General features: G+C 41.7%; 1 protein-coding gene across 1 annotated transcript in view; it reads right to left on the bottom strand.

Annotated features, from left to right (window-relative positions):
• The window catches only part of clasp1a (cytoplasmic linker associated protein 1a), a 107,720-nt gene that overhangs the window by 93,303 nt on the left and 848 nt on the right, over positions 1–13,569 (bottom strand). The window contains exon 2 of the mRNA XM_030080193.1: positions 11,923–12,667. Coding sequence (XP_029936053.1) covers positions 11,923–12,117 — 195 coding nt within the window. The 5' untranslated portion in view covers positions 12,118–12,667. The remainder of the gene's footprint in view (positions 1–11,922; positions 12,668–13,569) is intronic.

The raw sequence follows: 13,569 nt of genomic DNA, 5'->3' as shown, positions 1-13,569 counted from the left end.
ATTAAAATGGAGCTATGAGATTGTGATTATTTATAAAGTGACGCTTTTTCACACATGACGTGCTGTGATGTTTGGGCGATATTGTCTTTAGCTGAGACACACACACACATACACACACACACACACACACACACACACACACACACACACACACACACACACAGTACACAGTGTTCAGACTGCTAATAGCACATGCTCAGTGCTGCTCAGCTGATCAGTGCTTGTAGGTTCTCTACAAATACACACACACACACACACACACACACACACACACACACAGAAGACATTTTAGTCATTCTACAAAGGTTTCTATTCTCACTGCCATAATTTGGCATTCATCTCCCCCTGAGGGGAGCTAGAGGATGGTGGGAAGGACGGGACAGGACGACTTGTGATTCATAGAAGATAATATGCACATCGTTACGCTTTGCACCAAAGGGTGTAGTCACACCTAAACTTGGTTTCTTTGGTCCAAACTGGAGCAGAAACGTATACTTTACTACAGTTTTGTATTTGGCTAGTTTAGATCATTCTCACTGCTCGATTACGATGATCCACAGTTTAAAGAAACTGCTTCAAACATGATTAGTGTGAATGCACCTTCAGAGTGGTGCTGTGAAGTTCAAATGCAATTTGAGTCCCACTCACACAGGTACCGCTGTACTTGTGCTGGCATGTATCACGGTAAAGCTTCACTTAAACACAGTATAGTAAAAGACGATAAAGACAGCCTCAAGTAAGATAAAGTGATGCTGCAATTTATTTGAAATGGACCAATATAAATTATTACATATGTGTATATAGATTACATATAGACAGTGTGTGCATACTACATATGTATAAGCAATTTAAGTAGGAATAACAGTGTTTTTTATAAGGACAGAAACAAGTGAGTATAAATTTTACACAGTACAAAATACTAGAGTAGTCATTCTGTAAAACAGTTCCACAAAAACCTCTAATATAATAATCCTTCTCAATTCATTGTTCTGACTTTCTTCATCTAAAGCAAGACTTCATTCAGTGAGACAAGCAATGCACAATTACTTGGGGATAAACTTAGGATGCCATTTTAGCTCGCACAATTACTAACCGTAGAATTCATACTGACACAAGTAAAATTATTTTATCTCACTTAGAAAGCCCACTGTAGTAGAAAAGTAAAAATGTTAAAATACAGCAGAGTGCAAAAAGTACAATAAAATTATTTTGTTTCTAAAATCAGTTAAACTGTTATAACGATAGTGATTAGACAGATCAAAACGTTTAGCAAAAATAATGAGGATAATTGGTTTAGATGTTTTGATAGATGCTGGTAGTTCAATCAGGTGTTCAGTGGACCACTGGACGGGGCAGGGGGCTTCTGGGTCAGACTCAGGGTTTACTAGGTGCTATTTGGAATAGATCCATAACACACACACACACACACACACACACACACACACACACACACACACACACACACACACACACACACACACACACACAGAGTCCAATGCCTTGGAAGCCTTTAAGGGTTTATCCCTATTCCTACACACATGTTCATATCAATCAAACCAATCAGACACCGTTTTGCCTGTTATGTGCTCAGTGTTGTGGGGATATGATTAATCCAACCCTCACAGACTTTTAGACTGTGAAGGGAAATCCTGACTTCCTGTGCCATAAAAGACAGGGAAATGAATGCCTGCACTTAATGTAAAACTATCCAAATTGTTGATTTTTTCCAAAAGAAAATGAAATAGTAAGAAAGAAATGAATGAATGAGAAATCAAACAAATAAACAAGCACCTTGATTCAGACTATATGTCACATGCATTAAGTGACACACAGAGACCTGCACTCTGGGCGGATTGAGACTCACACAGAGCTGCTAGCCTAATTCGCAAATAAAAAAAATCCTGGAGCTGAGAAGATTAAATAAGGAAGCAGATTATGACTGTGGGGCCGAGTCGGAGCCACAGTGGGTCCTGTCACTGGGTTGATGTCTACTGGAGGCAGCACTGACTTGGTGGTGGTGATGGTGGGGGCAGGAGCATCAGAAGAGGGGGATTTACAGATACCGATGGTGGTGGTGTCATGCAAAAAGGATCATCGTCAACACTATGCTACACTATGCTAAGGTTTAGAGGTAGCTGTTATACAGACTGCATTGAATGAGAGTGAGAGGGAGAGTACTGGAGAGGAGGTGGGTGATGTGACAGGGTTAAACATAGGGCACGGGGAGAGAGGAGGAGGAAAAAGCAAGAGAGCACAGAGAGAAAGACAGGAATGTATGAGAGATGCAGACAGAAAGAGGGCAGCTGGCAGGCATCCTGAAGGTAAGTGAAAGAATTAACAAGAGGAAGAAAAAAAAATCAAACAAAAGATAAAAGAAAAAGGCAAAGAAAGAGAGGGAGAATGAGAGGGATAGTAGACAGAGACAGAAAACAGCTGGCAGGCTTTCAGGAGGATGGGTGCTTTAACACTAGCTTTCCAGATTCCAACAGCAGGCTCATCATTACGCTGTCTCAGCTCCCTCAGCTCCTCCTCTCCCTGTCTCTTCAGCTCCATCTCCCTCCCTTGCGTCATTTCCATCATGGCGCAGCCCTGTTGCCAAGCTGGCTCCACTGTCATTGGGCATACACACACTCACAAACACATACTGTATGGCACTATACTCTGCATCTCTGCTCCAGTGCACAGCACACACACCAACACAGGCAGGGAGGCTCACAGAATACTCCCTTCATACTACAACTTTTAAAGGGGAATTCCACCAGCAATTTGCTTTTAGGTTGCTATTCTGCAAGATTAGATCTGTCTCTTTTTTCTGTTATGAGTTATAAGTTGCCGAGATCAAGGAAAAGTTTTATGGTTGCATTCAAGTTATGGCTGGGCCGATCATTTTTATGAACAGGTGATCATCATAATCGCCATAATTCCATACAGACAGACAGATATAGAGATAAACAGATAGACATACGGGTGTACATCTACTGCATTTTTAATATATATATCTATATATATATATAGGGAAAGCCAGCATCAAAATCTGAACTGACCTCTGAATCTCTTGCTGACAAGATGGAGTTTATTAAAAAAAAAAAAAAAAAAAAATGTAACATGACAGATTTAGGCCCATTTTGGAATACCAAAGTAAAACAGAGAGCCAGCTAATCCAAAAGAGCCAATCCGCTGAATTTACAATCATACAAGTAAAACAGCTGAGCACAACAGATCTATGAAATCATGTCAGGAGCCATCATCCAACAGCCTATGCTCAATAGGACCGTGACAGATGGAAAAGTTTGACTGAGGGAATCTGCCAGAAGGAATAGCAAAATACTTTCGATGGAACAGTTTTTGCACGATGAGAAATTGTGAGTAGCTCGTAATAGTCGCTAAACGTCAGATACCTATAAAGCCAGTTAACAGTAACCACTCCCCAGTTCATAACTGATAGTTATGTTGATAGATGTAATCATTTTGACTGACAATCACCACAACCCTTGTTGTAGTATCTATTTAAAGAATTACTTTGGAACAGGGCAGCCAGACTATAATGGTAGATGTCTGACCATAAATTTTCTAACAATAATTTCAATGCAATTTCAATGCATTTCAAGTGCATTTCAATGACTTTAAAGTACTGAACATGGATTGATCCTAACTCCACTTCAAAGGGATGAGTGTGATTATTTGAATAATCAACTCAAGTTGATATCTTGATTGAGGCATTTGCATGGTTGAAGTAACAAGATTTCTACCAATAAACTAAGTCTACATGCTACATAGAATCATTTACTTTTCAGGTTAGCTTCCTCAGAGAAGGAAACAATCCATTCAGATACCAGCTAGTGGAAAAACTACATGAAATTGGGCAAGGTTCTTAAACGACCACATAAATGAAATGATGGAAGGAAAATCTAGCAGTGTTGGTTTCGCTCACATCAATTGTGAGCTTCTTCTGACAATGTTTCAACAAGAATGGCTTTGACCATGTGTGACCAAGAACAATTCTAAGGAAACATTGGTTGAACAGGAATGCCAAGCAGATCTACCTTGAATTCAGCAGCTTAACCTAATTTTGGTCATACTCAGAGAGTCGCAAATGCCTCATAAAGGCCTTAGCTCATCCTTTAATTCCAGACTAAAACCATGTACTCCCTAACACACAGCAACAACACCCTCATGATGCACAAAAAGCATGAATGCCCCTAACATATAAAGCACCCTCCATTACACACACAGGCACAGATTAATGCCCCCCTTTTTACAACTGTTTACACTGAGTAAATCCCCCCCATGCTGCGGCAGGCCAGAACACGGAGGGCTCTGTGTCATCTTGAAGGCTTCCCTTCACCCACACAGCAGAGTTCTATGTGCTGGTGCTTTTTCACTGAGCTGGACTAATCTCTGCTCTCCTGGGCCAAAATGCTAGCATGTTTTGGGATTAAAGTTTAACATGGGACTACGCCAGGGGTGCAAAGTCCTCCACTGCACTGAAGCCTCATTTTAATGCAGTTGTCAATCACTGAAGACTGAAGTCTGTGGCGTTCCTGTAGTAACTGCAATGCCACATACGCCACATACACCAGTACTTAAAGGTGTTAGCTTGTATCCAGATTTCTCAGGACGGTTTTTAATAACAGGTGGGAACAGGCCTTATGTTTATGTCCCCTAACTATACTGACTTCTATCTGTGCAAAGTTTGTCCATTAAATGAGGGGCTGGAGCCTTCCATATCAATAGCCCCAGTTTCATTTTCAGAGAAAAACAACACTGGGCGACCCGGTAGCTCACCTGCACAGCGGCCTGGGATCAAATCTGAGTCAAGGGCTCTCTCTCTCTATTGTAACTATCAAATAAAGCAGAAATACCATAACAGTAATCTTAAAAAAAAAAGACCAAAAACAAGACCAACTCAAAATGTCTTCACATGAGCAATAGAAGAGATGAAAAAAATATATATATATTTTTTTTTACATGGTTAGGTTATCAACTATGGTACAACTTTCACAAGTGTCACAATAGAGACTTCCTGTTTCTATGTATTCAGAGCTGTCCCAGACAAGTGTTCTTTAAAAAAAAAAATAAATAAAAAAACAACAAGACCAACTTGAACTGGCTGCTTCACATGAACAATACTAATGTAAAACTGACATTTGCTGAAAATAATATATTTTTTACATGGCTAGATTATCAAATACCATACAAGTTACAAGCTGGTGTGCCAGAAGGCAGGGAGGTGGGCAGGGACTACTTGCATATGCATAGATCTGTGCATTGTGTAGAGTTATATCTAGGCCATTTTAAGGCATGAAGGGATTTTATTCATGGGGGAAAAAAATTCTAAATATGTAATATTGATGAATAGAGATAATTTTTTTAGGATTTAATCAATGGCTGGAGGGGGACTTTAAGGCCAACTTGGCAGATATATACAAATGTACTAATGCACTGACAACCGCAGGATATGGTGAATGTGTCACTTCACACGATTTAATCTAATTCTGCCAGGTCATCAGTTTTCCAAGAAGATGAAAAAATATCCTGTTTGCTCTGCATCGTATTACAGGGTAGAGAATCAAGCAGGCAGCTACAGAAGAGTGTGTGTGTACGCGTGTGTGTGTGTGTGTGTGTGTGTGTGTGTGTGTGTGTGTGTGTTATCAGCTGCTCAAGGTCGATTAAATCCTTCGTATTAGTGCAAGCTTTGGACAAAGGTTAGAGAGCACTGTCTACCAGTTTTGCCACTGTCATTCAAACTGACTCGATAACACACACACTTCAAGAGCCAGACTCACAGTAACCCAAGCATCAGTTTTGCACCCACATGATGACACATCGACACTCTTATGCGCAAGAGACAAAGCAAGAGAAAGGCTAGACGGAACCATTCGACCTGAGATGAAGTTGTCATTGTTAAATGTGCATTAAGGCTGTACTGGACAACAGCCAGATCAAGCCCACTTGTCTCATATAGAATCTCTCATTTAGCAGTCTACTGTCTAGTGAGACTCTGCTTTAACCAGTGCACATACACATAATGCTTATACTGCCTTAAAAGGCCACTAGTAACATACTGTCATTGTTGTTCAACATCCTGTTGAAATGCCATCATTCTTCCCTTCATAGGGACAGCAACAGCAAAATATGAACAACTTCAAAGGCACTGACTAGCTGCACCAATTAGTGAACATTTACCTACATTAGTTTCTGTTCAGTTCAACTAATCATCTTCCAAGTCTTTGGTGATGTCAGCTGCTCCACCTTCCAAAGCCATATGTCCACACACACACACACACACACACACACACACACACACACACACACACACACAGAACCTACTATGACAAGACACAACCAAGCTTTTTCCTCCTACCATATATGTATATATCCATGCACGCTTACATGAAAGTCCATAAGCACCACCCATCTCTGCCCACCGAAATCTGTGATTTTTGAAAGTTGAAATAAAAACTGTGTGGGTTTTGAAGATAACTTCCAACAGCACCATGCTACCTGTATAATATGAGATGGGATTTGAATATTCTGCTAAGTGTCATGTGGCACAAGGCAGAAAATGGTCTCAGAGGCCAGGAAACAGCTGCCCTTTGTCTGGGAAATCGAGAATTAACGGCATTAATGTCTTCAGAGACCGCTTATAAAAACAAATGCCCGTTTAACTGGAAACAAACAGCAGAGACTGGCCCATTTTTATACCGGAAAATACATCCAGGGACCACTCAGTGACTCCCCCGGGACCAGCACCAGCCACCCGCCTTGAGTTTGAGAAACATCAGCTTAGACGCATTTCACAAACACTTAGAGTCGTGCTGACAGAATCCCAGGAGGGATTCGGCAGTCTAGAGGAGGCAGGCCTGGATAGGACAGTTTCCGTGGGCAGCGCTGGATCTGAAAAGAGGAGAGAAACTGAACGCAGACCTGGAGATGAGGGAAAAGGGCAGCGAAGAGTAGAAACACAGGAGAAAATATTAATATATCTGGATTATGAGACTATAATTTTCAGCATTTTTCTGATGCTTCATGAGGCCTGAATAAATATCCAAGTGCTTACACTGATAGAGCTGGTAAACTGCCCTGGCTGGCACCTAGAAAAATGTTAATACAATGAAAACTCATTATCCAACCTTAATACCAAGAGTGCCCAAAAAATAAGGAGGTCAGAGCACAGGGTCGGAACAAAACAGCACTCTTGGAAGTGATAAGGACTCAGTTCCTTGCTCAAGGACACTTCAGCATAGCAGATGCATGCTGTCATGGGGGGCTGGACCCAGGCTCTGTACTTGAAGGGCAGTCTCTACAGTGTTCACTTTGCACTTACTTTCAAAACTAAGAAAGACATTCAAAAGGAAAGTGGTTAAAGAGTAAAAACAAAACAAATTACATAAGACTAAAAAGTAAGCCAGTCTAGGAAAAATGCTCAGTGTGGTACATTTATATTGACATGAGATAGAGCCAGTGAGAAAGAACGGCTTCTGTAAAGGGCTCATCTGTGGTCTGCCATATTCACCACTTGGCCCTGACATGGCTGAGCAACGTCACAAGGTGGCACCAGGTTGTCTGAGCGATCACTTCAGGGCTTGTCAGCCCGGAGACCATGGTCCTATCGGCCTTCATTGATTTAGTCTGTGAACCTGCGCAGTCAGCTTCCACGTTCACTGCAGCACAGTGAGAGGCAGATACAAAACTGACAGACGGGAGAGGTGATGGTGATGAATTACGACTGACAAGAGCCTAACCTGCTTTTTTAGAGCAAGAAATGTATGAAAAGGGGAGATGGAAAGGGTGAGGAAGAGTGAGATGCTTAATCACATCCGTGTTTGCTGTTTGTGCTGTGGTCTTACATGGCACTAAATCTATCAGCAATAATTCCCACTGGGGCCACCAAATCCAAAAAGTCAATGCATTTGTGGTGTTTCAAGGTGCTCTGAATAAAAACTGTCCATCAAATGGCATATATTCTTTATGTTCTTTACTCAGAATCTTTTGAGGAAAGGTGTGAAGGGCCTAATCATACTGTGCTCAGTCAAAGCATGAAGCTGAATGTGGGCGAGAGGAGCTCTGTAAGCAAAGAGAATGTTGTGCAGGTGGTTTTACTGTATTTTGCCATTCCTGACCAGTTGCCAAAAGACATGGCATAATTAAAAGAGTAACACTGACCAAAAAACAATCCCTACCACTATTCTACTAAAGTATATCTTTTCCTAGCAATTCTCTATCAGAACTGATCATTCTAGGGTCAAAGGAACATGTTGTCACATCTATGTCTCTGATTCTAAGCCTCAACTGTCTCATCGATACTGCAGCAGCAACATAAGTATTAAAGTGGGCGTGGCCACAAAGCAGCAGAGTCCAGGATGAACCCCCAATTATGGCTGTTCCAGGCAACATTTCATGTCTTAAGTACAACTGTGAATATGAGCAGACACTCCCAAACACACACAAACAAAGAAAAGGCTAAGTCTAATCTTGCCTGCACACCGCAGATTATCTATAACACCATACTAATGACTACAATATGTGCCAATATACACCACTCCTCCCTAATCTTTCTTTTGGGCAGCTGATGCTTCCTCAGCAGCGATACACCTCTGCCAGTCATCGGGCTTATGCAAACTTGTTTCAAGTTGATTAGAAGCTGAAACTAGAGCAGCTGACATGACACACCCTCAGCTGACAGGAACACGTAAAAGGGAGATTGCTCTGTAGAAAGACAACCGTGTGAAGAGATGTCCATCCACCACACACAGAGAACCTCGGCTTTAATTTGTTTATGCATGAATCATGAAAGCACTCCCTTAAGAAACAGCAATAGGTGTCAGTGTGTCAGCCATGCTTGATGGTCAGGCTTTCTGCTCTTTTTAGAAAACTATTATAAAGATATTTTTGGACTTTGCCAAATAAATTGCACAAGAATATGTGTCTATTCAACATCAGTCTCTCATCATTGATATTTGTGTGTAAGAGCAATTTCAGTAAGAAACTAAGGTGTAATGAAGTGGTGGCACATTGCATTCATACTGTTCCAGAAAGACGTGCAGGAACGTACCTCTCAGGTGAGATTTTCAGAAAACTAGCTTCAAAATGCTTATTTGGCACTTAAAATTATCTTTATGCTACATATCCCTTGGTTTTTGTATTATGTTGTGTTAGTTTACCTAAATTTTCAGTGTGTGTTGTTCATTTACTGTACTAAGTTCTTACAGAGGGACCTTTAACTTTCTGATTTTCAAAGCTCTGACTAACTGCATTGAGACATATATTCACTGTTTCCATATGTTTTAAGTTGCAGAAAAGGGCATTTCCTTTTCTAGGTTTCAGCAATACATGGGAACCCACTGTGTTATACAGCATGTGCTAGCCAGCAGGCTAAGTGTGGGTGGACCAGTCTGCTGAATGAAGGATTAAACACTACAATATTGTCTTGTATAATATGTTGCTCCATTGACAGCTTAGCACTGCAGTGGTGGGTTCTGTGACAAGTTGCATATCTGAGAACAGGCCGGTGACGTTTTACAGCAGCTGACATAAACAAATATACTGTAAAATGCTCAAGAAAACATTTGAAGCAAGCTGTATCATTACAAGTTAAGGTTATGGCCTGATACTAGCTCAAAAATGAATATCATGATCACAGTGTATTTCAAAATCAGAGAAAAATGTCCATTTATTCCCTCATATTTGGAAAGATGCAGCTACATTTTTGACACAAAGTTATCGACCAGATTGTTGCTTTGTATGGCTGAGTACACCTGTTAACTCCTCGGGTGACTGTTTTATTAGTTTTCTCACAGCCTTCCTTTTGGTAGCTTCTGATTCGAAATTGCACATTGTTGCTGTGACAACTGAATTTCCCCTCCAGGATAAATAAAGCACTGCTTAATCTATATATATATTATATTGTGAACACAGTTTCACATGCAAATATACTGATAGCAGGGTTTATTGGTAAACTCCTTCTACGCAGGTGTATGAAAAAGTGAGCACACTGTGATCAAGTTCCACTGCCACTCAGCTGTCTTCAGCAACACTTGCCTTGTCAACTAACCAGTATGGCAGTAGAACAGTCTCATGTTTGCTATCCAAACACAAAAGGTATGCACAGTGCACAAAACACACTACCTCCTACAAAGTTGGAATGACTGCAGTATTTCAAGGACAGGTTATTAGGAAGTGAGTGAGACTGTAAAAGCCTGTGAAGCTTTGTGCTGAAACACTCACTTGCTGTAACAGTCAACTTCCCAAACCTCCGTTTACGGAGAACGAATCCTTCCCCCTCTCTCTCCCTAACTAAATAGTTTCCACATTAGTTGCCCGCTGATCAGCTGCAGTCTGTGTCCAAGCATGCTCTCAGGGCTATTGTCTCCCTGTCGGGCTAGCTAGAGAGACGAGTCAGGTCACAGACAAAGGAAAGGCACATTTTTATTCCTTGTCCAAGCCAACTGCCCTTGCAAACCTATCTGACCTTGAATATCATCTACAAGAAAGACAGACAAAAAAGAGGGAGGCAGAGGATGAAGTGAGACTTGAGATGGAGAAGGAGGTTGTAGACACATTTGGACATTTAGAATTTCTTCCCAGTTGCTTACATGCATTTGAGTGCAGCACAGAAGTTGAGTGTTGTTTCAGGATCACCTCAGGGGAGAGAAAATCTTCTATGCACTGCTTTGTTTTTTTTTTTTTTACAAGATTTAAAATAGCTCCACAATAACAGAACTGTACCTCTCAAGGAAGCTCACCTTTTCCACTATATATATGAAAAAACAAATGGCAGAAGATATTCTATGGGCTAAAGAATGTGGACCGAAAACCTACAGCCTTTCCCATGTGGGGAAGCTGATCCTCGACTAAAAGTCTGACATTCTTCCGCCAGGCTCTGTGATGCCCCATATCTGCCCTGCTCTCAACTGAAAGCTCCAGTCCACTCTGAGCTATGTAGAGCAGTGGGGACAGGCTTGGCTTTGTTCAGATAGAGATCTCTGAAACGTTCAGACCCGTGTAAAACAAAAGCTGCATATCCCAACATGAAATTGGCACCTTACCAAATAGTATGTTCTCCACAGCGAGAGCAGAGAATGTAACCAGTGGTTGGGCACTGATGAAACTGCTGAAGTAATCACAATTCGGGGTCAGTTAAAACTGTGCCCTACTTCAGATTTGAAAATATAGCACAATCAATCACAGCAAGAGAATATGGGCCAGCACCATGGTGAAACAAAGCAATTTGGTTACATGCCTGTGCTCGCCTGAGCACATTTTGCCATCCTGCACAGCAAAACAGTGTGAAGATCTGGGGATTCAACTCTAGACAAAATACTGAAGCACCATTATATGACTGAACAATGAAAGTGCAGTCAAAACACAGAGAAGAAACTGAGAATTCTACAAGGTTGCATCGTTGTTTTTCTAGTTGCACTATTCAATTCATGGGCTAGTAATAGCTGTTAATGTCCGAGGATGACATTCAATGCCAAGCCATGTTTGGACTTTGAAAAATATAGGCCTTATCTAATAGATTGCTGGCGTATAAATCATAGATTCAAACCATAAAGTGATTGAACCCATATATCTGAACAAATGCTTTTGCTGCAAACATCAGCCTGCCTCAAGGTTGTAATGCTGTTTCATGTGAGCCACGGAACAGATTTCCAAGTAAACTGAAGGCAAAATAATGCTTTCTGGCAAGTTGACAGACACAACATTTCCTGTTGTGTCCAGAGAAGATTCAATTCACTATAGATTCTGAAAATTTCTGGGGATGCCTCAGCGCAGAAATGTACTTTCCCGCAGTCTAAAATGAGTCCAAATAAACAATCGCAAATGCTATTTAAAAGTTGCAAAGAGCTTAACCTGTATGTGATCTGACACATCCCACATGAATCTCCATTGTTTTCCTGTCTGTTTGCATGAGTTTACCTTGAAGTTGCTGGAGTTGACCCAGGAGCTGGCAATGCCATCGACCATCTTGTCCAGCGCCGTCTGATCCTGCTCCAGGTCGTGGGACTTCTCCTTGTCCGAGATGTACTCAATGATCTCTTGACCCACCTGCAGCCGTCGGCCCACATCCTTCTGCAGGACCTGGACCAGGCAGTTCTCCATGCTGGGCTCCATCCTGGCCTAAAATGACCACACCCTCTGCCTTCCTCAGTCTGCCTGGTTGACGGACTGGCTGACTGATGTGCTACTAACTATCCTCCACTGCTCACAGCAGCAGGAATGACAGTTAAACAAAATGAGCCCCACTTAGACACTACAAGTGGGCGGGTGGGTGATCCAGAGGTGAGAGAGGAAATAAAAACTGGAGTGTGCACAGTCTTGTTGTATTTTTATCCCTCAGGAAAGGCCTTCACTGTGTGCCAAGTGCCAGCTAGCTAGCAAGCTAGGGGCTGTGCCCTAGGAATGGATGGAGTAGGGCTTGGGGAATGGCAGCAATGCAGCATGTGTGTGTCTGGACAGCAGCTGGGGAGGGTTTACTTGTCCCTCCCACTTTCTTTTTTTCCTTCCTCTATGAGAAGAGTCTGAGCCAAACCACTACAGCAGGAGTAGAGGCAGTGGTAAGGAGAGCTGTGGGTAAGGCAGTAAATGGAGATGGATGGAGAGGACCAGTAAGAGTGCACGTTCACAGCTCCATGTCTTGTCCCGGGGTCTGCCCTGGAGAGCCCTAGAGGAGCAAAACAGAATATAGACAAAACACCGGAGGCAAATTCTTTAGCAAATCCCTGTAGCACAACAATAGTGATTTCTAAAATGGTTTTTGTCATCAATCACAGTAGACTTTCAAACTGGTAAATGGTACACTTAAAAGAGAGTGTGTTGTCTTGAGAAAGGTTACCCTGTTAAAATCAGTGAGTGCCCAACAGCTAAGAGCACTGATTGAAATGTGGAATATGCTAATCTTGCAAAGCAACACAACGTGGAGAGTTAGTGCTAACACTACTTTGGTTCAAATTCACCTCCAGTAAACTTAATCAAGTATCAAACTGTGTTTTAAGTAGTATGAGACTTGCCCCCCACCTCCAACAGCTTCGACTGTTTGGCTTGGCAACCCAATGCCATGGAAACAACATGTGGGCAGAAGAGTTGTAGTACAAACTTCAGATGAAGAAAACACAAGCGTGTCACTGCAGTGTTTATTTGCACTGCTTCAAAACAGCTCTATCACATGCTGAGAGGGCTCCTTCCCTTCAAATAACCTTGTGTGACAAGATTGTCTGCCAGAGAGGAATGCTTAAACAATCTCTATCAGATGTGATCCTTCATGATGAGAAAGGCAAACCAAACCTGCAGAATAATGTCTATGTGCCAGCCTGATATGGCCTAAATGCACTGGATGATAACATCCCCACAGTTTTAAAAGAAAAAGGAATTGCATGAAATACTTTCATTTTATCAGTGCAATTGTGTGGTTCCGGAATTCAATCATCTCAGAGGACTTCATACTCACTTGTTTACTGGGCATCGAAAACATGGTAATAAATTGGCTACTAACTCTAACAAAACTGTAATACAAGTGTAATAAACCTTTGGGCTATGTTTAAGAGATTGCTGCTGATTGTACTGGCA

The sequence above is a fragment of the Myripristis murdjan genome, chromosome 21 (genome assembly GCF_902150065.1).
Source record: "Myripristis murdjan chromosome 21, fMyrMur1.1, whole genome shotgun sequence".
NCBI classification, from domain to species: domain Eukaryota; kingdom Metazoa; phylum Chordata; class Actinopteri; order Holocentriformes; family Holocentridae; genus Myripristis; species Myripristis murdjan.
Note: the sequence above shows the minus strand (reverse complement) of the source record. Positions and strands in the feature narration are given on the sequence as shown.